Source organism: Dermacentor silvarum, chromosome 3, assembly GCF_013339745.2.
Source record: "Dermacentor silvarum isolate Dsil-2018 chromosome 3, BIME_Dsil_1.4, whole genome shotgun sequence".
Lineage (NCBI taxonomy): Eukaryota > Metazoa > Arthropoda > Arachnida > Ixodida > Ixodidae > Dermacentor > Dermacentor silvarum.
The window spans coordinates 173,861,062-173,884,409 of NC_051156.1; the positions used below are offsets into that span (position 1 = coordinate 173,861,062).

General features: G+C 46.2%; 1 protein-coding gene across 4 annotated transcripts in view; it reads right to left on the reverse strand.

Annotated features, from left to right (window-relative positions):
• Window positions 1-7,492: 7,492 nt before the first annotated feature.
• LOC119446117 (uncharacterized) overlaps window positions 7,493-23,348 on the reverse strand; it is a 52,844-nt gene continuing 36,988 nt past the window's right edge. For all 4 annotated transcript variants that reach the window (XM_037710468.2, XM_049663919.1, XM_049663920.1 and 1 more), the window contains 7 exons: window positions 22,561-22,717; window positions 19,250-19,311; window positions 17,783-17,954; window positions 12,517-12,578; window positions 11,830-12,001; window positions 9,900-10,000; window positions 7,493-7,854 (listed from right to left, as the gene is read on the reverse strand). In XM_037710468.2, the coding sequence (XP_037566396.1) occupies window positions 7,640-7,854; window positions 9,900-10,000; window positions 11,830-12,001; window positions 12,517-12,578; window positions 17,783-17,954; window positions 19,250-19,311; window positions 22,561-22,717 (941 nt within the window). In that variant the 3' untranslated portion in view covers window positions 7,493-7,639. The remainder of the gene's footprint in view (window positions 7,855-9,899; window positions 10,001-11,829; window positions 12,002-12,516; window positions 12,579-17,782; window positions 17,955-19,249; window positions 19,312-22,560; window positions 22,718-23,348) is intronic.

Consider the following 23,348-nt stretch of genomic DNA (forward strand, 5'->3'; position numbering starts at 1 on the left):
TCGCTGCGATGCCCTGAGCGCAGTGCTGGAATCCCCCTAGTCGAGGAACGCTTAACTACCTTCGTGGATAGATGATCCAGAAGCAACCTCAAACAACTGCCTGTGCGAACGACTATATACCCATTACAGCGTGTTCTTGATTTTGCGCCACTGTCGTGCTCACCCTGGTGGCAGTACTTTTTCCGTTACTTTATCTTTTCTCCACCCTTTTCCCATCCTTGTCAAGTGCAGTGTAGCAAACTGAATAATGCAATATGGTTATTATGTTTTCCTGTTCCTTTATTGTCCCCGTTCCCTCGTCTGTCGGGTGTGTTTATATGCGCACGTGATGCAGCCTCACCTTTTCGCAGGGACAAGCTGTAATACAGCCTGCCTTGAATATCGCGGTGAGTGGGAGCGTGCTGAGGCCACGCGAAATTCGCTAAAGGGAAAAAGGGATGAAGTTGCCCGAAAGAAATTTTATTACAAAAATTTTAGACGAACTTATTTTACAAAATTTGACGCCTCGAACATGTAAAAAAAATATGCCTAGGTAGAAAGAGGTCACCTCTGGAATCTGCCACTTCACCACGACAACTTTCTGTGATTGACTCCTGATTAAGATTAAGAATTCTACGGCTTCTACTTGATCAGTCATAGACGTTACGCCATCGACTTGGTCTGGATGAAGCATTGATGGAGTTTATCTGTGTCGCGCAGGGCGAGCCACCAATTCATTCTTTGACAACTGACAGTTTAGAGACTGCGGAACACACGTTATTTGAGTGTCTCGCCTACCGCGACGATAGATTCTGCCTTGACCGCAAAATATATACAATTTGTCACGGTCCACTGACATCACACGGCTTCGCAAGTCCTATTCCCTCCCCTTGAAAACATCGTAGGGCCTTGCAGTCATTGTTTTTATACCTTTCAAAAATTGGCCTTGTCGGAAACATTTAGCTAAAGTTTGCTTCCTGATGTAGAAAGGCCTGAATTTTTCGTCCATCGTTTCACATGTAATTATAATTACTAGGTTTACTCGCACACTCAAGAATTTGTTTCCTTTCTTCCACTCTCCCTCTTATGCATCTTCCAATGCCCTTCGAAGCCTCCCTATGCAGAGTAACAGGTCAGCGGTCATGGGCACGAAGGAAAGATCTCTGCCTTCCTATAAAAATCGAGCTTATCCCCCGACGTGAAAAGTGTTCCTGCAGAAAAGATACGTGCATTACCACTGCCTCTCCGTAACAACACTTCATCAAGTGGCCGTGGCATTATACAGAAACATAGCTTCTCTCACGTGACAAAGTCTAGAAAAAAAAAACGTTATACAAAAGAAAAAAAGAAAACGTTGTCTCGAAAGAATGACGTGCAACACGCACAACTACTGGTTTATGTGCGGATCTTGTACATTCTGAGACACTCACTCGCTACATTCCGGTAGTAGCCCAAGACGTAGGTGGCGAGGCAGAAGAAGTTGATACTCTGCAAGGTAGATCGCAGTGAGACGATATTTGTGATAAATAACTCTGGGGTCGATCATAGCGTGCGGGGATCGAAAATATCGCAGCGGTAACATTCAGCGGGCACGTCACTCATGTCACGGCACCTTAGTCGTAGGACGGACATTTAAACTATTCAAAAATGGCAAACCGAATTACGTCACAAGAAACCTCAATGACGTCACGTAATTATGCCCTCCAGCTGTACTGCATCCCTTGCGATTTGCAACACCAAATGCAGCGTGTCCGATGCCCATTCGTCAGTGGCAAAGAGTGCTTCGGAATAAACTCACCATGCAAATGGCGACGAGCACGATGACTTGCTCTCTAGTGGCTTTCATGGTAGAGTATGGTGGTGTTCTTCAGCGACAGTCATTGTTGTTGTTGTTGTTGTTGACCTGAGTGGTTGCGACAGTCAAAGAAACGTGTGCTCCTTCTTCTTCTTCTTTCTTCTTCTTCTTCTTAGTACATAGGGCTGACTTACCATGCTCGCCGATGGTCTCTCAGTCCTTATGTCACTAGAAAACACAAATAATTCGCTACTGCATCGGTGGCTACTATTTTTCCTTCAACCTCATGCTAAAGAATTTCGGCTTCTGTGTCTTCCTTCATGGACCCAGTAGACTCACGTACAATGAGATTGCAGGCAGTTTGGCAGAGGCAACGCTTTGTAAGCTCCGTAGGTTTCTCTGTACATAACGTAACCATGCTGTCTGTAGCCGTATCGTGACACAACAACTGGTGTGTCGAAAAAAATGAGCCTTTCCTTGGCTTTACTTACCATCAGCAGCAGGGCCCCAAACAATCGATCCCGACTGACATCCGTAGCTGGATCCATACAGACCCTATTCCTAGAAATATGCACCCTGAATATAACAGGGCCCGGCGCCAAGCTCGGGCCGGAGCAATCATAAAAGCCTTTGCTCGTGTACCTGGCGTTACATTTGTTGATGCAGCCCAATATTCCCATGGCACACGATTTGTGGCCGTCGCCACACGCGATGGAGTCCTACACCACGCCTCCAGCGTCATTACCCCCACTGCCGAAACGTCTGAAGAAGTGGCCATCGCCCTGGCCACTCTAGATCCCACCTGCCACACCATCGTGTACTCTCGCTCAGCCGTCACTAACTTCAGCAAAGGCCGTATTTCTCCTCAAGCTCTTCGTATCCTCCGCCAGGCACCACACTCTAAAGAAAGCATGATCTCCTTGACATGGATCCCGGCCCATGCGGGCACTGTCCACCCACACCTCCCCAACCTCAACGAGGTCACCCACTCCATTGCGCGAGGACTAGTCAACCGCGCCGGAGACACTGGAGACGAGTTGGACACCAGGGAAAGTCTGACTACTTACAACGATCTCGTTAAGGCATTTTACCTTAGTCACCGAACCTTCCCCCCACCTCACCCCAAGTTCAGCCGGGCGCAGGCTACCACCCTGCGTCTGCTACAAACAAATACGTACCCTTCACCCGCCCGCCTCTACCTTATATTCCCTGAAGTTTACAGTACCCCCAACTGCCGGTGCTGTGGCACTCACCCGGCTACGCTTCCGCATATGCTGTGGGAGTGCCCAGCACAGTACACACGAATTAACACCACGACCCTCTCGTCGAGGTTGCGTGAGGCTCTGCGGAGCTCCGCCCTCGACGACCAAACCTGGGCGACCCAGCACGCCCGTGAGGCGGCGGCAAGGCAAGCCCTCGACGTCCCCTCATGGGAGGCTTAGGCCCGGCCATCTTAAAGTGCTGGTTCCGAAATAAATGTTTATTCCTCCTCCTCCTCTTCCTTGCTGCAGCGGACTGCATACGTTTAAAGTGCCTCGAGCGGCCAGTCGCGCGGAAATTCTGCGCGCATTCGCGGGCTTCTTTCACGCTCGGAAAAACACTTTTATGTAGCACGTATTGAGCAACGGAAAGCTGTATCAGGAGTTTTTCATGTTGCTCGACATTTTTCTGATTGACACTTTTCTTCTAATTATAATATTGGAGAAGTTCAATAATTAATTAGGCGGAATGCAAAAAAAACAATCTGAGTATCTCCAAGCGACGGCAAACATCATTACCTTGGTTCTGTCCAGATACGTGGCGTTTGCATTTTTTAAAAAGTTTGCCGAAAGTTACGTTGCACCCTGTATATTTCGTGCCCATATAAGGCCAACGGACAATGAAGTTAAGGAAAGCTCGTAGGGGAAATTAACTATGCTTGGGGATTGAAATTTTGAAAATAATGAAGAAAACAAAAATGAAAGTGGACGAAAAGCTAGCTTGTCGCCGGCGGGAGCCGAATCCACGACATCCTCCTTACGCGTGCGTTGCGCTACCAATTGTGCTACGGCGACGGCTGTCAATCCGGTCACTATTTTGGGCAAGTGTTGGCTTTATATGGTAATGATTAACAAAAACCGCACCCCTAGGTTTCCCTTCTTCTAGCATTTATATATATTTTATTTATTTATTCAGGAATACTCATAGAGGCCTTCAGATGAGGGTTTACGTAAGAGGGGCAGAACTGGTACAACTTATCATTGATCCCTTATTCTACTTTTAGTTTTCATTATATTATCTACAAAAGCTTGAACAGAACACATATGTAAAAAATGAAAATAAATACAAATGAGAAATTATCTAAATGAAAGAAATTACAAGGTGTCAGGAGCAATTTGCCATTATACAAACAAACATTATAATTACACTGAGACATACATTTGCACACTACGGAGAAAAAAGCCCTTGCTATGATATGTGTGAAAACACTGGCTGAAAAAGCACTAGTGAGTACAAAAGCATTGATTGACCTGGAAAACTATGATAACAAAACATGGCCTATAAAACAGAACAAGTGTAACACGTATATAATTCATACAGGGAAGTGCTAAGTGAGTGTAATTTATTGTGCCCATGAACACAATATACATTTAAACTTGAAGATGAATTGCTAAACATATGTTAGTCTTCGTTCAACATGCTCATTAGTTCTTGGAATCATGTGACGTCAGGATGAGTGGCCGATGTGTGACAGCACATTATTCCATTCAATGATAGTGAAAGGAATAAGTGGCATGGCAAGATGAAGTATTTTGTACCTTACGCTTTTTGATTTTATAAGAGCGACCTCGGTTGCGGCTTTACAGTTGTGGCTCTGCGTGGCTGTGGGTTTGTGGAAGAAATCTTGATGCATAGTGCGATGTTGATAAAGCTTGTGAAGGGAGTGAAAGGCGAGAACTCTAGCGGCGACACGATATATAGTTGAGGCAATTCAGCGCGTATTTTAAGAGCAGTGACGCTAGTGAAGCTTAAGTATTCGTAATGAATGAATCGTACAAACCGGTTTTGCTAGGATTGAATGTTAGCAGTAATGCAAGTCTGTTCCGGGTCCCAATTTGGCAGATGCGTATTCCACTTTTGGATTGATTAATGAAATGTAAGCAAGTTAACGAATGTATGCAGGAGCGTGTTGTAGGTGGCGCTTGAACAGTCCTAATTAGCAGTTGGCAGATGCAAGCATATAATGTCTGGTACTGGCATGATAAGTCGAGCTGCAAGTGCAGTCCACGGAACTTTTAAGTGCTAGTAAGTTCGACTGGCTGATCTTTAATTGTGTAAGTACTTTTTATCTGGCAAAAGTGGTTAATGAAAGACATCTTTTCTTATTTAAAGGTACGCAGGAGTTGCACCAATCACTGAGTATATAAAGATTTTCTAAAGTTAGGCGGTTAGCACCACAGGAAATGTTACGGTAGATGACGCAATCATCAGCGAATAATCTAATACGGCAAGAAGCGCAACATGGTAGCTCTTTACATAAATAAGAAATTGAGGGCGCTGCTTTTTGATGCGGGTGGAAGGTTAGTCACGTTACATCTTTTATTGCGATAGCAATTATATGGACACTTCAAGCAGATTTCTGCCGTCGCCGTGAGGTTCCGTATAAAGTCCAAGGGCGATAAAATCGCCGGAGAGCGAACGCACGGCGGAGAGCAAACGCGACTTCCGTCACGCGAAAGGCCGTGGGGTATAGGAGAGGGGGAGGGGGGGCGACACTGTGCTGCGGCACCAAATGCTTATCTTGCAACCGGCCGTAAAGGGAACTGGCCACTCAATCTCCCACGCGAAAGGAGGAAAGCGGGAAGGCAGCGCGGGAGGGAGGGGGGGGGCAGCTTCTACTCTGCCAACAACTGCGCTTGTACTTTGCGCCGATGCGGGCTGTCGCGCACACCATATCTTGAAAGCGATCTCCACACGGCTCTGACCTTTGTATGTGCTGTGGCATTCGCCGCTCAGTTTCCGTTGAAGCGATAGACCGCACGAACCTCGCTCGCTGCGGCGGTTGCGCTTGCTACCAGCGTTTTGACAGTGGTTGTCTGCGGTCATCGAGTGTGATCTATTCATGTTTGCTTGTGCGCGCTGACACCACGCTTGTTATTTCAGTTAGTAAGCGAATGCGTCTAAGTTTATGCAGCCGATAAAACTATTATCCCTACTGCGAATAGCTCTCTACTAATTTGCTATCGCAATTGATGCTTCGCCTTTCGGGCGAAACTGCGACATCTTTTTCGCGGGCTTTCGTTATCAGTCGGAAGAAATAAACGAGCAAAAGATACTTGGCTGAAAATATGCCAGCTTTAAGGTTTCCTTCAGCCCCCCCCCCCCCCCAAATAAAAAAAAGAAAAAAAAAAGAAAAGATTTGCTCCGATGCGGCACACGTCTTCTTATCCCCCGTGTGCCCGCTCCATTCCCAGCAACCTGACAAGAGCGGTCGAAATTTCCCTGAGGATGATATGGAGGCTCGGATAGCTTTCACTCCTGCTGTCACCTGCAGGTGGAAGGGATTCATCACGGAAGACGCCACCGGCCCCAAGTGTTCGACCCTGGCACAAGACATCGATGTGCACCGCCTCTTGTGGTCTTGCCCAGGCACATGACACAACCGGGAGCCCTTGCCCAGTCGTTCTGGCCTCCGTGGGCACCGGAATGCTGATTTCAGCAATTGGAGTCGAAATTCACTGTTAGCACAGAGCCTTACAAGACTTCCTCCATGATGTGGGGTTGCATTACAAAGAAAAAAAAAAAGAAAAGAAAAACAAAACACTCTCTCTCGCGGACGGTATAGACAGCGCATCTCTCTTGTTTGTATATATTTTGTTCTTTGGACATGTTCGGCACGTTGAACATAAACCAACCAGACCAGCTATAGAAGTCATCATTCAACGCCGCTAGTTCACAGGTCGGCCTGGTGCTGGTCAGGGTTCGAACTGCTCTCCGTCAATTCCAGATATTGTGATATCTGGCAGAAGCTCTCCGTGCATTTTCTGCAACAAACTGATGTCCTGTTCATATTGTTCGTCTAGTTGATTTTGCTCGGAAATGATTTTTTTCCCGGCTCAAGCCTATGCTGTGTGCCTCTAAACACCACCACAAATGGACTCGGGGGGACGCCTACTGCTTATGGCAGAGTTCGTGGCAGGCTGAGCACATCAAAGAATGCTGCTCGTACCGCGATACACCCTTTTAGGTTGATTCTAGTAATATGTGCATTGTCACTTTCCGGATTGGTGTTCCATTGTTTTTCGTGGGTACAGGCTGCATACTTCTCGCGTTCATTCCCCGGCGCCAGCCTGCAATATCAGTGTCGACGAGGATTCTTTTTTTCTCGTGTGAACCCTGTACGTAACCTGCGTCATCCGGGGCTCGCTCCGCAACCGCCTTGCCTCTCTGCGCAGGGTTCTCGTGCCGTATCGTGACCATATACAGTGGTTCGAAAACGTTATCTACTCACTTCTACAGGGTCAAAATTTAAATCTTTCAGGATAGTGACAGAAGATTAACGCCAACCAATTTAGGTAACGACTACCACGCAAACATCGCTTTTTGTTTACTTGACAGTTTCCTGTGAGGCAACTTAACTGAACTGCTGTCTGGTACAAGCGGTACATGTATTTACGGGAACAGAGTAGCCGCGGAGGTTCAGCTTTATACTATATAAATAGTACTTTACAAGCAGCGAAGGCAGCCAACATTTTATTGGGAAGTCTCTCGAGACATTGCAGTCTTGAGTCAGGCAAACAACAACGCCGTCAATGAAGCCATTTTGTTCCAAAAGAAAAAAAAAATGCCGTAGACCGGCCCTTCTCTATCCATGCACCTGCTTGTCTAGTAGAGAGTGATCCTCTTCGTTATGGGAACACGGCACATGTGACAAATTCTGAGATTTTCGGCGCAGGCAGCGCACGCGCTGTGGCCGCACAGGAATGCCACGTTTCGCCTGCCCTCCATGCAAATGACGCACTGTAAGGCGCTCTCTAGCTCCTGCAGTTTTGTCTCCAGCTCCGCCTGGGCAGCGTGACCCGCATTGTGACTCGTTGAAGCTGTCGGAAGCAAGAAAAGGCAAAACGAGTTTAGAGATAGTCACAGTTAAGACAAAGAATCGCCGGAAATAGAAGCAGAGATTGATCCAGCATCGACATACTCTCTGCATGGACAAAAGGAAAGGTTCGCAAGATACTTCAAGCTACCGGCCTCTCGGCTATCATTTATTTGCGCTGCCAGCAAGCATTCGTGTTCACTGCTTTTAGACAAATTACCAGCCCCGAAAGCTCTACTTCATTTATTCTAAACTATTTTGGCACATTTTTCGCTTGCGCTGCGCTCAGAGTGGGAAAGGGTGCGCAACTGCGCATCCGCTGTTCACTCATTCACGATCGCGCTCTAACAGACCGGCGCTTTCGCTGCGCTGGCAAGTTCACCGAGTGAGTGCACGAGAACAAGGGCCCCTGCCTCGGCTACCACGCGACCTAAAATTTTCAATGTTATGATGCACCCATGTCAAGTAATAAAAGAAAATGCTAAAATTATAATGTCAGATGCTACAAGGATTTCAAAATATTTTGCAAAGAACCTCGCTAGAGGTAATATCAGGTAATGCTTTTATAGTAGTGCCGGATTTTACTATTAGTTTAAGTCGCAAGTGACAGCACACGCCACGTAGTAAGCTTCAACTAGCTCCAACCGCTCAGCTAAAACAGATTCACCGCCTCCGCTCCCGAATGGTTGAGCGTGCATGCGTGAGTAAATAACTCTATATGTCCTGCTAAATATACTTAATAGCACTAGAACACCATCTTCTTTAGCACCGTGCGTTATTTGTTACCATTTCAGCTTTTCGAATGAGTTTAATATGCAAATTAAATTAACGCCGGAATAAGAGCTAGCTGGATGCATTCTGGCAGCGCGAACGACCGAACAAGGAAGACACACAATCAGGACGATTGCTAAATTCAGTAATGGATGCGCCAGTACTTCTACGTTAATCTATTAGCCAAATTAGTAACGCAGCCGCCACCAAAGTGGGCGCTTTCTTTGCATGATGGTGGCAAGAGCATTGCTTATGCAGTGAAGTAATAATACCCTGGCAGATACAAAAGCATAAACGCATTAAATAGATTTGGAAGAAGCACGCCACATCTGAGCGTCTGAACAAGCGTTCCTCTGTATAGCGCGAGAGTACAACCAGAGTAGCAGCGAGCGCCGAGTTTCTCTAAAATAATTCGTGGGGCCACATCATTCATATGGGGACGAATTACCAACCAAACTATTTAGGCTGCATACATGAGCTGCATACATTATGAAATCATACATTTTTTTTCATACGGCACCACATTACGCCGACACAAGGGCCGCCGCGGTCACCGCACCTCCCATGCATATGCCGCAACTGTTGCTGCAGCCGCACCGGCACCTCCGACGTGCGTGACATTATAACCACAGAAGTGCAGGCCACGTGCACAGGCGCCGTCGCCACACTCTTGCCCCCTCTCCCCTACCCGTCCCCTTTCCTGTCCCAACACCGTGTCCCGATATGGACGTACACCGCCCAGGGTAACCCCCCCTCCCCTGGAAGTGCATGCGGGGGATGCATACGGGGGCAAACAGCTTTGCTGCAACAAAATTGAACAGTGGAACCTCAGATGAAGGACACAGGCGTGCCGCCACACAAAACACATGAATTCTAACAATGCTGTATTCCAACAAAGAACATTTTTGACGCTTCAATAATAAGCCAGTTTGGCTTGTGCTGCGTGAGTGTGCCAGGTAACACAATGACTGGTGCTCTGAAATATTGGGATAGGTGGTGTGTTGGTGTGAATTCATGTAAAATTGATGACCCGTTTACATTTACAAGCATTACTTTCTCGTTTTCCCGCCCTTTCTTGTCCGTTTATTCCTGTGGCAGTGGTGGTGGGCGCACCACCACAGTCTGTCTTTCTCACGTATTCAACGCACGCACGCACGCACGCACGCACGCGCACACACACGCACACACACGCACACACACGCACACACACACGCACGCACACACACGCACACACAAACGCAGTGTGTTGAAGAGTGGAAGACAAGTAAGCCATCTGACCCTTTTCATTCCTCTGTTCATCTCCCTGATCGACCGTGTCTTCCACTCCTGTGCATTCAGGCTGCGTCCTTGTCGGTTGTTGTCTGGGTGGTACGCGTACTCTGCAATTGCAAAAGGAAATAGATTATAGTCTTTAGCAGTAAGGACAGCGCAGGGGAATGATTACGTGATTCGGAGCATACTCTGCTGTTGTGTTCCGCAGAGCGCATGGCAGAGTCGGATGAAAAGACAGGCCTTAAGTGAACTTTGGATATATGCGAGACCGCTACAAAAAATCGGTAGCGAACTGCGCTGAACTGTTGATTTTGTTGGTTGCCGCATAGTGACCCTGTGAATATATCGTGTGCTTGGGCAAGGTCAACAGCAAGTGCGAGTCCTTTTATATACTTTCCTCACACTGCTCGCGAAAATTACTCAGCCAGTGTTCACAATGACTGCCTCTTTATTATTTCTCTTATCTTCCCTTATCTATTCTTCTTCCCTTATTCCCTCGCCATGTGTAGGGTAGTCAATCGCGCACATCCTCGGTTAACTTCCCTGCCTTGCCTCTTCAGGCCACTGCTCGATAAAGCCTCATAGGTTACCTGAAGGTATCAAAGCTGCCGGAGTCAAGACTCTCGCTATGTAATCAACGAGAAGAAGTAACACTGAGGGACCAGATTTTTGTCAGTTTCCAAGCCATGGCATACAGATAGGATGTTGTACATCCACTGCCATGGCCACGCGTGGTTCCCAGGGTTAAGCCTTGTACACGTATACAAATATCAATGAAAGTAGACGGGAAAACGGTGTCGCGGTAGCTCACTTAGTAAAAGCATAGCACGCGTAACGCGAAGACCTGGATTTGCTTCCCACCTGCGTGCGGCCAGCTTTTTTTTTTTTCGCCCGCTTTCATTTACCTGTATATATATCATTTCTGTATTAAATAAAAAGAAAAGAGGGACTGATATAAATGGTAAACTCAGTAGTAATGCAGCTCCACTCAACGTGAAAGCTGGGGAAGTGCGGAGCAGTGATTCGCCGGTGTTTCCCTTGTGTTTATTTTGTGTTATCGTGTGTCTATCTTGTGTTTAGCAATCCATCATCCGTTTTGATACATGTGCTAAGGCACAACTGGTGGGAAACCCCCACACACATGGAGCCAAACCCCCACGCACATGGAGCCAAAGCTTTGCTGGTGATAGTTAGAAGCGATTTTAACGAATTTCTGTTAATTAATGCGCTTAATGCTTGATTATTCCGTCTTTTAAATTATTCTGAATCATGTTAGTTTATTTTGAACCGGTTATGATCAATTATGCACTTGTGTTGACCCTGTTTTGAGCACTAGTTTTTGAGCGTGATCACGCGGTAGACGCCGACAGCCGGGGCCCCTAAAGGGCTCCGCACTTAAAACAAGTAATTCACCCTATTAGTTTCGTCGCCTCGTTGTCTGTTGATTTTATATGATTGGGACTGCCAACTAACGGCTCCCTCAGTTTGCCTTCCCGTTTCTTTTAGGGGCGAAGCTCCTTAGGGTCGAGTCTTGTCCATCGTCGCGCCGTCGTAGCCACGCTAGTACTCGCCTTTCCTGCAAGAGGCGCAGCTGTGCTCTCTTTCTATTTCTCTCTCGTTCCCGACGCACGCGCTCTCTCTCTCTCTCTCGTCCGTAGCAAGGGGCGCTGTAGTGCACAAGGGCTATATAAGCGCTGTATATACTGTACACATGTACAGTATATATATATATATATATATATATATATATATATATATATATATGTACTCCACGCTCCATATTCCAGAAGCCGGAACCGGAAGCCAGCTTCGGGCGTTTTGCCCGAATGATCCCCGGCCGGTGCTTCGCCCACTCATCATCATTCACTTCGTGGATATGCGGTGCTTTTTCTGTTTGTATGAGTATGGCAACAAACTCGAAGCTAGATGCGCTTACCCTCTGCTTCCTGGGACTTCGATGCGCATGAAGACGTGACTGATATCGTGCTTGCCTTCAGCGTAACAGGTTGTGCAAAGGTCGCAGTTTCGGCACACGGCGCACTTCCAGCGGGTGCCGACGATGTTTTGCTCGTCACAGACGTCGCAGGTGATGCCTATGAATATGACACCTGTAAGACACGTCGTGGTTGTAAGAACACTACCAGGCCTAATTATACCTTGTCTTGCACAAGTACCGCTTATTGAAGCGGGAAGCACAACTGCTATGTAGAGCTGCGGGGTCAAACAGTTCTTGTTTGTTTGGCTTGTTGATAAAAGGGACAGACAACACAGCCGCTGGTGCGGAGTGAACACGTGGGGTTGTGCGGGCGAAGGGGAATAAGCGGGCGCAATATTATTTGTGTTTATATATATATATATATATATATATATATATATATATTGTGACAAGTATCCTGGCTTTTTTTTTTTCGTTTAACTGTGCGCCTTTCTTAAAACTTCGCAGCGTCTTCTGGCATCGTTAATATAGCTTTCTGTCATGACCGAAATCCGAGTTCGCTCACTACTAAATTAATAAGTAATGTCAAGACGCCAAGGTTTCTTTGATATGGCATATAAAGGACCACCACCATTCGGCAGTCTGGAACTGCTTTCATCGATTTTCGACCTCAAGACTGCCTCATACCTCCGTGCGAGATGCCTCCGCCGTCCGGTTCAGTTGAGCCTTGCTTCGGGGACACTTTTATTCTGGAAGCAGAATTGCGCCAACTATTATATATCAACAAAACATTGCAAAAAAGAAGCTTTTCGCTCGTAAATGCTGTTTTCCATTGGCCGCATGCAACATGGCGAATGGCTGACATGTGCTTCTACCAGGAGTTCTATTGGCTTCGTGGGCGACCGATGGTGGCGCTGCGAACGGCGCTTAGGTGACGTCAGGGGAAAAGAATCGCCTTTGTCATCTGCTACGCACCGGCTTGAATAGCTGCATTCTCATTCATTTGCTCGCGCTCTGACTGCGTCCTCGCGTAGCACGGCGCTCTCCAATTACTACCCATATTTATTTCTAGTATTAAATTTATAAATGCCAGCATTATGAGGCCAACCAAGTCATACCTTAAATGTATCTGCTATAATAGCACAGTCGTCGTGGTCAGGGACACGACCTCATGACTCAGTCATACAACAGGCCGAGTGAGGAACTAAAGTCTACACAGCTATGGAAACAAAGCACCATATATCCGATATACACGGTGTTCATTTTTAAGTTTTACAGAATTTTTTAAAAACCGGCTGTGGCAGGTAGGATAATTCTTATCGTTGATCTGGGTTATTCGAAGATGCGGCCATTAGTAGCACGAGAAATCGAGACACATATTCAACTAATTAACAAAAAATTACTAATGAACTTCTTAGTTAATTACTTTAGGACACATATTGCAATTTACGAATTGTAGCCGGTGAGTTTGCAAGATGCATACACTTGAAATGAATTTCCACGATGACACCAGTTTCGTGATATTATTTCCCAAAAGGTGGGACGAAATACATGGGCGTTCCAGTTACTTTTGTGCTTCAATGTATAAAATAGCGTTTTGGTAAAAAAAGTAAGCGGAACAACAGTGCCCTTTTACGGAGAGTTTGGTGGCGCATATCTCCGAACTGGTGTCATTCGGGAAATTAATTCCAAGTGGATACGCCTGACAAGCTCACCGGCTGCAATTCGTAAAGTGCAATATGAGCCGTAAAGTAATTAACAAAAAATTTAATTAGTGATTTTTTAATTAGTTGAATATGTGTTTCGATTTCTCGTGCTACTAATGTATGCCTCATCGAATAACCCAGCTCAATGATAAGAATTATGCTACCTCCACAGACGATTCCTAAAAATTCAGTAAAACTGAAAATGAACACCCTGTATAGAGACAATCGAGTAAAAATTGTATGAGAAGCACGAAATCGTAAAGAAGTGGTGGAAATTCACCAATGACTGAAGCAAGGATGCCGTAGGTCCCCATTGTTGTTCATGCTTTATGTTAAGGGTATGGAAGGACGACTGGAAAACAGTAAACAAGGGTTTGATTTAGCCTACATGCGTAATGGACAAATGGTGCAACAGAAGGTTCCCGGACTGATGTACGCAGATGACATCGTGCTACTAGCGGACAATGCAAGAGATTTACAGACACTGGCCAACATGTGTGGCAAAGCAACGACAAATCTAGACCTTAAGTTTAGCACGGAGAAATCGGGAATTTTTATCGTTATTGAAAAGACGAGTAACTACGTGGAGTACATTCAACAGCAAGTCATACCCATAGTCGAGCAATATAGATACCTCGGTGTATACATAAACGAAGGAAAGACTTACTCGAGCACCCCCTACGATATTCTGAAAATAAAGGGGAAGCCGAATGCAGCAATAATAAAACAGAGCACTTTGGGGCCACAATAATTATGAATCTGGAAAGGAATAATGGTGCCAGCGCTACCATTCGCAAATGTCATTCTATGCTTAAAATCGGATATCTTGTCAGGGTTGTAAGTTAACCGAAGATCTGTAGGCCGGTTGGATTTGGGAGCCCACGGTAAAACCACAAAATTAGGTAGTGCAGGGTGACATGCGTTGGGCGTCTTTTGAAGTCAGAGAAGCCCAGAGCAAAATCGGTTTTGAAGAAAGACTCATGAACATGGATAAATGGGTGGCTAAAGTGCACAAGTATCTGTACCTGAAAAGCGTAGACACAGAATGGAGGAAGAGGTCAAGAAAGTTGGCAACCAAGTATAGGGTAATTGAACGTGTAAATAGACAACCAGGAGTCATCAGAAAGAATGTGAGAGAAACAAAGACAGGGAATTGGATGCAAAGATTGGGAACAAGAAAGACTATGAAGATTTGCAAGAATGGGAAGAAAGAAGCAATGTGTTGCTATATGAGGCTCGAGCTGGTTACCTAAGGAGAAAAGCATATCGGAACAGATATTCGCAACAAGATGAGGCATATGTATGCTCCAGAAAAAATCCTTCGCATACCATCAGCACATCCTGATGGTATGCGAAGGGTTTCACCCAGTGAGATCCGTTGGTAACGTGTACCTTGAAGAAGCACTTATATTTGACGTGGACGGAAGCATCAATCGGTCAGCAGTCGAGATAAGCGAGAGACGTTTAGAATATTGGGGGAAAAAAGGCAGGGAAGATGTTAGATTTATGACCGGACCGATACGACCGGACCCGTTGCGGGCCCACGTAACGATACAAGGTAGACAGAGAAGCACGAGGAAGGAAAAAAAAATATTATGGAGATGTATACAGAAATGCTAGAATGAAAAACGTGTACAGCACAACTGATTAAATCAAGCCGGTTAGGAGACTATTTGTCACCGCCCCGTTCCAAAGGGGGCGCCAATAAACCACCACCACCACCACCACCACCACCACCACCACCACCACCACCACCACCACCACCACCACCACCACCATTACCACCACCACCATTACCACCACCACCATTACCACCACCACCACCATCATCATCATCATCATCATCATCATCATCATCATCATCATCATCGGGGCTATTAGCGTAAATACTTTTTTTGTGAATACGAGCCCAAATTAGGGGATTCGGGTAGAAAAAAAATATTGTAGCTTGCACTGGAGGCGCAATGCTAAAGGGAGCTAGTCCTGGCTTTTGAGCTAGGCTAAGCACTACCAAGTCATACCCAGCATTATTCAAAATTTATTGATTATTGATCGATTATTGATTAGCTATTGAATGGCTATCGATTGTCTATCGCAAGGTATTGGCCACGTATTTCGGCTAGGCTAAGCACTACTAAGTCATCGCGAGCATTTTCCGAAATATATTATCGCGATAGCAATTATATGGACACTTCAACCGGATTTCTGCCGTCGCCGTCGTCGTCGCCGTCGCCGTCGCCGTGAGGTTCCCTATAGATAAAATCTTCGCCGCGCGCCGTATGCCCGAGCGGAAGCGTGCGGGGACGCGCGCTATCACGGAGAGCGAACGCACTCATCTCCCACGCGCAAGCAAGGAAGCAGGAAGCCAGCGCCGGAGGGAGAGGGGGGGGGGGGGGGCGCACTTCTACTCTGCCAACAACCGCGCTCGTCGCTCGTACGCACCGTCTCTTATCTCCACACGGCTCTGACCTTTATGCGCCGTGCATTCGCCGCTCAGTTTCCGTTGATGCGATAGACCGCACGTACCTTCGCCCGCTGCGGCGTATGCTTGCTGCCAGCGTTTTGACAGTCGTTGTCTGCAGTCATTCAGCGTGATCTATTCGTGTTTGTTTGTGCGCGCTCACACCACGCTTGTTCATTCAGTTAGTAATAGTCGGGCCACATTTTCCAACGCACGCTACACATGCAATGCTGCCCGGATCGGCAGTGCATGCAGCGCTACAGGTGTGTCCCTTCGCACGCGCTGCCCACGGGAAGCGCTTCTCATCAACACCACTGTTTCACACGCGCCTTCTCGTGGTCATCGAGTGTCTCTTCACGTCGGTCTACTTACGCCGCAGCACACCTGCTTACTTAATCAGCTCATGTTTACTACAATTCATATTGCTACCAAAGCCGCTCACCTTACTTCGTATGACATTGCTGTATTGCTATCGCATTCATTGCTTCGCCCTTAGGGCGAAACTGTGACATTTTATTATTGATCGATTATCGATTAGCTGTTGATTGGCTATCGATTCGCTATCGAACGCTGACTAAGCTTAAGTAGTCTCAAACATGCTTAGCTATAGACTTAGCTATAGACTTAAAGAACTCCAGGTGCTCACGATAGACCCACCTCCACTACAGCGTCTCCCACGCTTCTTGTGCGGTCTGGACGGCACTTCACTCAGCTAATCATTAGGCTCTGAGGTTTTGGTTTACTTGTGTCGTTTACGCATTCCACCTTTGCCAGCTCGGATATCTTTTTACTACCAAATTGATAAGTGTCCGCCTGTGTGCGACAGAACAAAGCGAGAAACCTCGTGATTAAAATACCCCTTTAACATTGAACGCATCCGGCGAAAGAAGGGACAGTGTCCTAATAAGTAAAACTAACCTCACGTGATACCCTCGAGGACGGATTTTACAGTCCGGCTAGCCGCACCATGGCACAAAAATAACAAGCGCCGCAAAGTAAACGCGTTACTGCAGCTAGTACAGCTAGTTTACTTAGGAGAAAGAATTTTGTCTAGGTTGTTCGAATGGGAAAATATCAAAATTACGAATACCAATGGAATGGCAAATACCATTCGATTCGTATTTAAATAAAATCGCCACTTTGCCCTGCGTCTGAAGTGCGGGAAGACCTAGACCACTTATTCTGCACTTGCAGGCTATTTACTTCACAAAAATTGTTGCACTAAACATTCAACAAAGACTGTCATCCTTTGAGCTAAGGCATGTCCTTGGCCCATGGACTAGCGCTTCCTGTGCATCTCGCGCAACGAAGGCCCTTTTGTGTTTCCTTTCAGACACTGGTCTCAATGAGACACTTTAGTCGAATGCTGAGTGTTGTGTTTTGCGTATGTTGTGCGTCTTTGTTGCGAACACATCATTTCATTTTTCATACTATCCATCTGACTGAAGTAGCATGCTAGGCATGTCGCCTGGCAAACCTCTGCAGGATCCATTAGTCCCTCTCTCTCTCTCTCTCTTTCGTATTCGAAATTTCGAATACTCGCGCACCCTTGCTTAAATCGTTAACACAAGCGTGCTTTGGAGCTTGGCTACTGTTAATGAGCAGAGGAAAACAAGCATGACGTGTTCTTTTAGGCCGCCTTTTTCCTTTTATGCACAGCAATATAGTCAAAATGATAGAAAAATACGGCTATGTTCTACAGAGACGGCATGCAACAATTCAGAATACGCATTTGCTAAAACAGTTGTAAACTCTTGTGCACGTCAGCATGTGCAGCGGCGCTCACCCTGAACCACGTGGTCTGTCGAAGCGGACAAATGAGTGAGTGAGGTTGTGCTTGTTGGACACGTAGCATGGGGCGCACAGGTCGTAATCGACGCACACGTCGCACTTCCAACGGGTTCCCGAAATCTCAGCCCTGCCACAGACTTTGCAAGTGATGCCGTTGAACTGAATGCCTACGAGAAAAAATAAATAAATAAAGGACAAGTGTAATGCAGCCGATAACCAACCTTTTCGAGCTGACATTTATTCCTCACAAAGTAAAAAAAAAATGCCTTTTCTTTGTTACTAACTTGGGTCAACGTTCCCTCTTTAAGTGTATTGTTCTGCAAAAATGTTGCCTAAATAAAATAAAAACAGCACTCCGGAACGCTGGAAACAATTCTGCTAATAAATGCAACGCAAGATTGTGGGATGTCCGCACACGTACACGGGCTAAACCAAATGTTCTCCTTCGTTAAGCTTTTAGTTGGAAGTAAGAAAGGCTTGTGGAATTTAATTTGTTCTCTCTCCGATTTTTTGCGACGATATTACCGATAGAACTGCTTCTGATGTTTCGGGCAAATCACCCTTTTTCAACAAATAGCACTTTTTGAAGTTATATTGTCTTTACTGTGAATTTGATTGTTACTATGCCTTTATCCTCACATCCAGACACGCTGACTTACAAGCGCATGATCTGCAAATATCTGAATAATACTGATATTAAGCACAAAGCCTCTTCACATGCAACCTGAAAGCCAAAGTACGTACCTGGTGCCGAATTCATAAAGATGTTCGTTCGTAAGTGCTTCTCTGTCATTGGGTGATCGGCAGCCATTGCTAATAATCTGTCGAGCATCAGTATGTGCTGGAAGTTTCTCTTACAAATAATTCTAGCGTAAGATATTCTTTGCGAATCTTCGGTGCGTATGAGCTCGTTTGGTGCACTCTGGCTCAAGTCAGCACCGCGGCGTCGGACACCTTATGCTCTATGAAGTGGGTGGCATTCTGCGCGTTGGTCTTTTCTGTACTGGTATTCGTCGTACACACTTTTTATTTTCTTGCATGCGTACGCAGTTCAGGCAGTAGGAAGTGCTCACGAATTTCGTTCAGGCAGGCATATTCAGTCCACAACTTCTAGGTAGAAATTACTGGTGATACATACGAATGTCTCGTCGCCTGTAATATGGCATCCTCTGTCCTCTATCCTCTGGTCACACTACTTCTACGGTTTGGTCCAGGGATGCTCATGCGACATGCAAGTCATCTAAGGAATACAGAAGTCCACAGGAAGACGAACGCCTGACGTGATGAGCAGTAGTTGAACAAAGAATGTCGCTGCAGCCAACGTTTCAACAAGGCTCTTCCTTGTTCGAACACTGGTCATCACAAAATTCAGCGTCTTATGCGGACCTCAAGTCTTTTAATAAATGTCACAGATAAACGACACGTCAAAATAACTTCCTGTTGTCTCGCTCGAGGAGCTTACCTCCGGTTGGTAGATGGCTCACTGCCGACGTGCCTGACGCCTTCCTTGGGGGCACATTTATTCTGGAAGCATCAACACTCACGCTAAGGAACTCATCTCGTTTCACAACAAACAGCTGTTTAACGCCACATTCGGTGCCAACCTAGCCTGTTCCGCTGGCCTATGCACAGATAGGGTTGGCGCCGAAGCTCTACTACTCGTCACCAATGCCGCGCGGTGACGGGGAAAGTAGAAGCCACCAGACGGCGTCACCCTCCCGCGTCGCGTTAAGCAAGGTGTCGGGAAATAAATCAGTGCCATAGCACATAGGGCAGTGCCTTGCGCTTTGAGGCTTGAGCTGGCTACACGAGGACGGATATAAATATACAGGAGCAAACAATCAAAACCGGGTCAGACATGTGTCTGTTGAAGAAATAATCCGGAGGATCCACTTTTTAGGCACACTGGGGTTTAAAGCTTATGATAACGTTAACTGTTCAGCACTCGAGATAATTAAGCAAGAGACGTTAGAGTATTGGTAAAAAAAAAACACAGAGAAATTATGGGGCCAAGGTCATCACAGGCATAGGCAACTTTATGAGATACGCAATATGTTAAATTGCAACAGATATAGCAAAACCTGACTAGCTCAAACTCTAGAGACCAACGCAACGAGCCACAGACGATCTATTGAAAGAAAACAAGGAATTGCAATGTTTAAGTCTTCGCTTGTATTTGACATTCCCATGTTCACTTTCTTTGAAGCATCAACTGGTAATGTCCTAATTCGATAACCTACAAGGAGCCCACAAGTTCTGTCTAGCTCGAATATTGATTCAGGAAACATATAGGAAATAGTAATCACTAAAGTAGGGCTTGATTGTTGACTTAGGGCGCTATAACGTAAATCTATTCGAATGTGTTTCTATTCCATTTCTGCCACTAGCCATCCACGATTGGTCAAAAAATTTTTGGGCCACTCCCACTTCATCTGTCTGTCAAGCGACGTCCCGAAAACTGCAAAATTAAACTACCCATCTTATATGATGTGCACACACTGATTATGGATGATTGGGCCAAACAAAAGAAAAAAAAACTATATTTCTGATCTTACGCCTTTTTTTGCCATTAGTCATCCTCTACATTGGCCAAAATGTTGCGGGCTGCGGCCACTACACCTGTTTGTCATACGGCGTCACACACCCGCGGGAACTTAGCATGTCAAAATGATGTGTCCGTGCTAAAGATGCAATAATATGCCAAGCAAAAGTGAATTCTTTCTTAATAGCCGAAGACTGCCCCGTTCAGAAATGAATTTAAGGTCGCTGCCCGCCGATCACTTTGGCACTGGCTGCTAGGAGCTGACGGGGAAAATGGATTCCTTTACGCATAATCAAAATTTTCGCATGTATGTATAACGTTGTCGAGCCCATTCGGTGCATATACTACATCACTCTGCGAACTCTTCTTCGCTGAGGATGCTTTTTAGCGGAATTTTTAGCCTCCGGGCCCTTGCGCGCGGCCGCGATTTTTGACCAGCTACTACAAGCTAAGCAAGGGGAAACGGACCAATCAAAGACGTTGGCACCATGCACTCTCCTCAATCGGTTATCTACTTTCGCTGCAATAGCTCGGCCCCACCGAAACCGTCTCCAAGCGCACTCCTCGCCTTTTACCGCCCAAATAGGTGAGAAAAAAAATGCCTGTCAAGTTAGGCGATGTTACTGGTTTGGAAAGCAAACAAAAGTGACCTATTATAACGAGGAGAGCGTTTTATTGGTTTGTTCAAATCACGCTGCGGATCATCGCCCGATTATTTCATCGGCGGTTACTTGAACTTGATGTCAAGAGATTAAAATAAAATCAGAATGAAATAGTTTTACGCCATGGGGCTCCTTAAATTAAAATTAAATTATGGGGTTTTACGTGCCAAAACCAGTTCTGATTATGAGGCACGCCGTAGTGGGGGACTCCGGAAATTTGGACCACCTGGGGTTCTTTAACGTGCACCTAAATCTAAGTACACGGGTGTTTTCGCATTCCACCGCCATCGAAATGCGGCCGCCGTGGCCGGGATTCGATGCCGCGACCTCGTGCTCAGCAGCTCAACACCATAGCCACTAAGCAACCACAGCGGGTATTCAGCGGGCTCCTAGTTTCTGCAGGTTTATCCAAGGCAGATGTATAGATATACCTGGTAGCGAAGCTTCCATAGAAGCCCATACGTTCAAAACATGGCGGTTCATCGGCGGTTGATGGGGCTTAGCGCACTCTGTGTCAGGAGGGAACACTTCCGGCGGAAGAAAAAATAATGTGACGTCATATACGTTAAAAACAGAAGTGACGTCGTTTATTCTCAAGGGCGCGAAATTTGTTTTCGGATATAGGCCTGCCATTACAGCTGTATATTCAAATGCCCCGCCATACGACTTGATGGGCGTTCCGAGCTTTCAGCGCGGAAAGCGATGCAGGAAAATGTCAGCCGTACGGTTGTCGAAGTCGCATCCCTGCACAGAACATACTTTCTTTGGAGGCCGACGAACGCTTTGGGCGTAGATTGCGCAGAGTGCTCGTCTTTTCGTCGGACGCCAAGCCGTCGGCCAGTGCTGTCGCACGAAAACAAACAATTATCTGGTGGTCGCAACTTACTGCTTTTGACTGAATAGGTTAAGAAACAATGAAACTACCCGCGTCACCTAATTCAGACAAACGTCGACATACAAAACAACACAACATGTGAGGGGGGCGTATTGTAACAGGTGAACTTACGAGCGCGCCTTTCTGCACACTTCAAGAGCTGCATTGCATTGCAAGTGATAGCGGTTGCTTCAAAGCCCGCCGCTATCGGTGGGTGCTGAAAAAAGGTATTTATTGACAATGATTAAGTAAAACAGAATTGTCTCTTTTTTTCTCGCCATGCGTATATAAAACTTATTAGGAACTTTATTCTCGTTGAATGCATCTAACTGTGTTTCTCTTTATTTATAAAACGCTTTTTTCTTTGCCAATGTTTGTTTCCTCCAAACATAGTCGCGCTTCAATCGCTGCTCCCATAACCACCCTTGCCGATGTCGGTGACAATTTGTTCTGAACCGCTTTTCGCCCGAAGCTTCGCGACCTATGTGAATCGACCTTGGTTTATCTATGCAGAAATGCACAAAAGACGACGACACAGAGGATTAGACGATAGGACAAGCACCTGTACTGTAGTCTTGTATATGTATCGTCTTCTTTTGTGTAGTTTTTATACAAGATGAGTAACGTTTTGCATTATTTAGCTCTTCCTGAATTATAGAAAAAGCAACAACAACAAAATTTCAGTGAATGCTCACGCAGGGTCACCGGGGTTGTTGAGGCGCAGGAACGTGTGCTCTTGGTTGTGCTCGCCTCGCGCATAGCAGGGAGTGCACAGATCGTAGTCGTAGCACAACTCGCACTTCCAGCGTGTGCCGATGATTCCGCGCTCGCCACAGGCGTCACAGTAGATTCCTTCATAGACAAAACAATACAAAGAACAAATAAATCCTTTTTCAGATGTACGCCGATCAGACAGCGATGCTGTATAAGTTAGTTCTCACACCCGTCGTGAGAAGTACTAAGGGTCTGTTTGCTGGCTATTCTTAGTGATGATTTATCACCGATGCATTGGTCGTATAAAGCCGCTTCAAGACTCTCACGTAGGCTGCGTTGCTAGACCTTGCCGTCAGCCTTCACTGCCCTAGCCTTACAAACACCCAGCTCACCACGAACACCCAGCTGAGCCGTGCTCCCTCACGGGCTGCAGGAGATAGCGCCAACCTTTCCCTTCTTCCAGTGGACAGAGCGCCCAGCTAGCCCAGGCAGTATCCAGGCTGGTGAGCTCATCACAGACACTCACAACGTGGTCTTTGGAGGCACGGCTTTCCGAGCCGGCACTGGGAAGCCAACTGGCGGCCTTGGACCAGGCCCGGCGAGCCGCCGCGGCCAGTGGGGCTCTACAAGAGGGCTCCATACGAGATTAACCACACCACTCTTGGTACAATAAAGTTCATTCATTCATTCATTCATTCATTCATTCATTCATTCATTCATTCATTCATTCATTCATTCATTCATTCATTCATTCATTCATTCATTCATT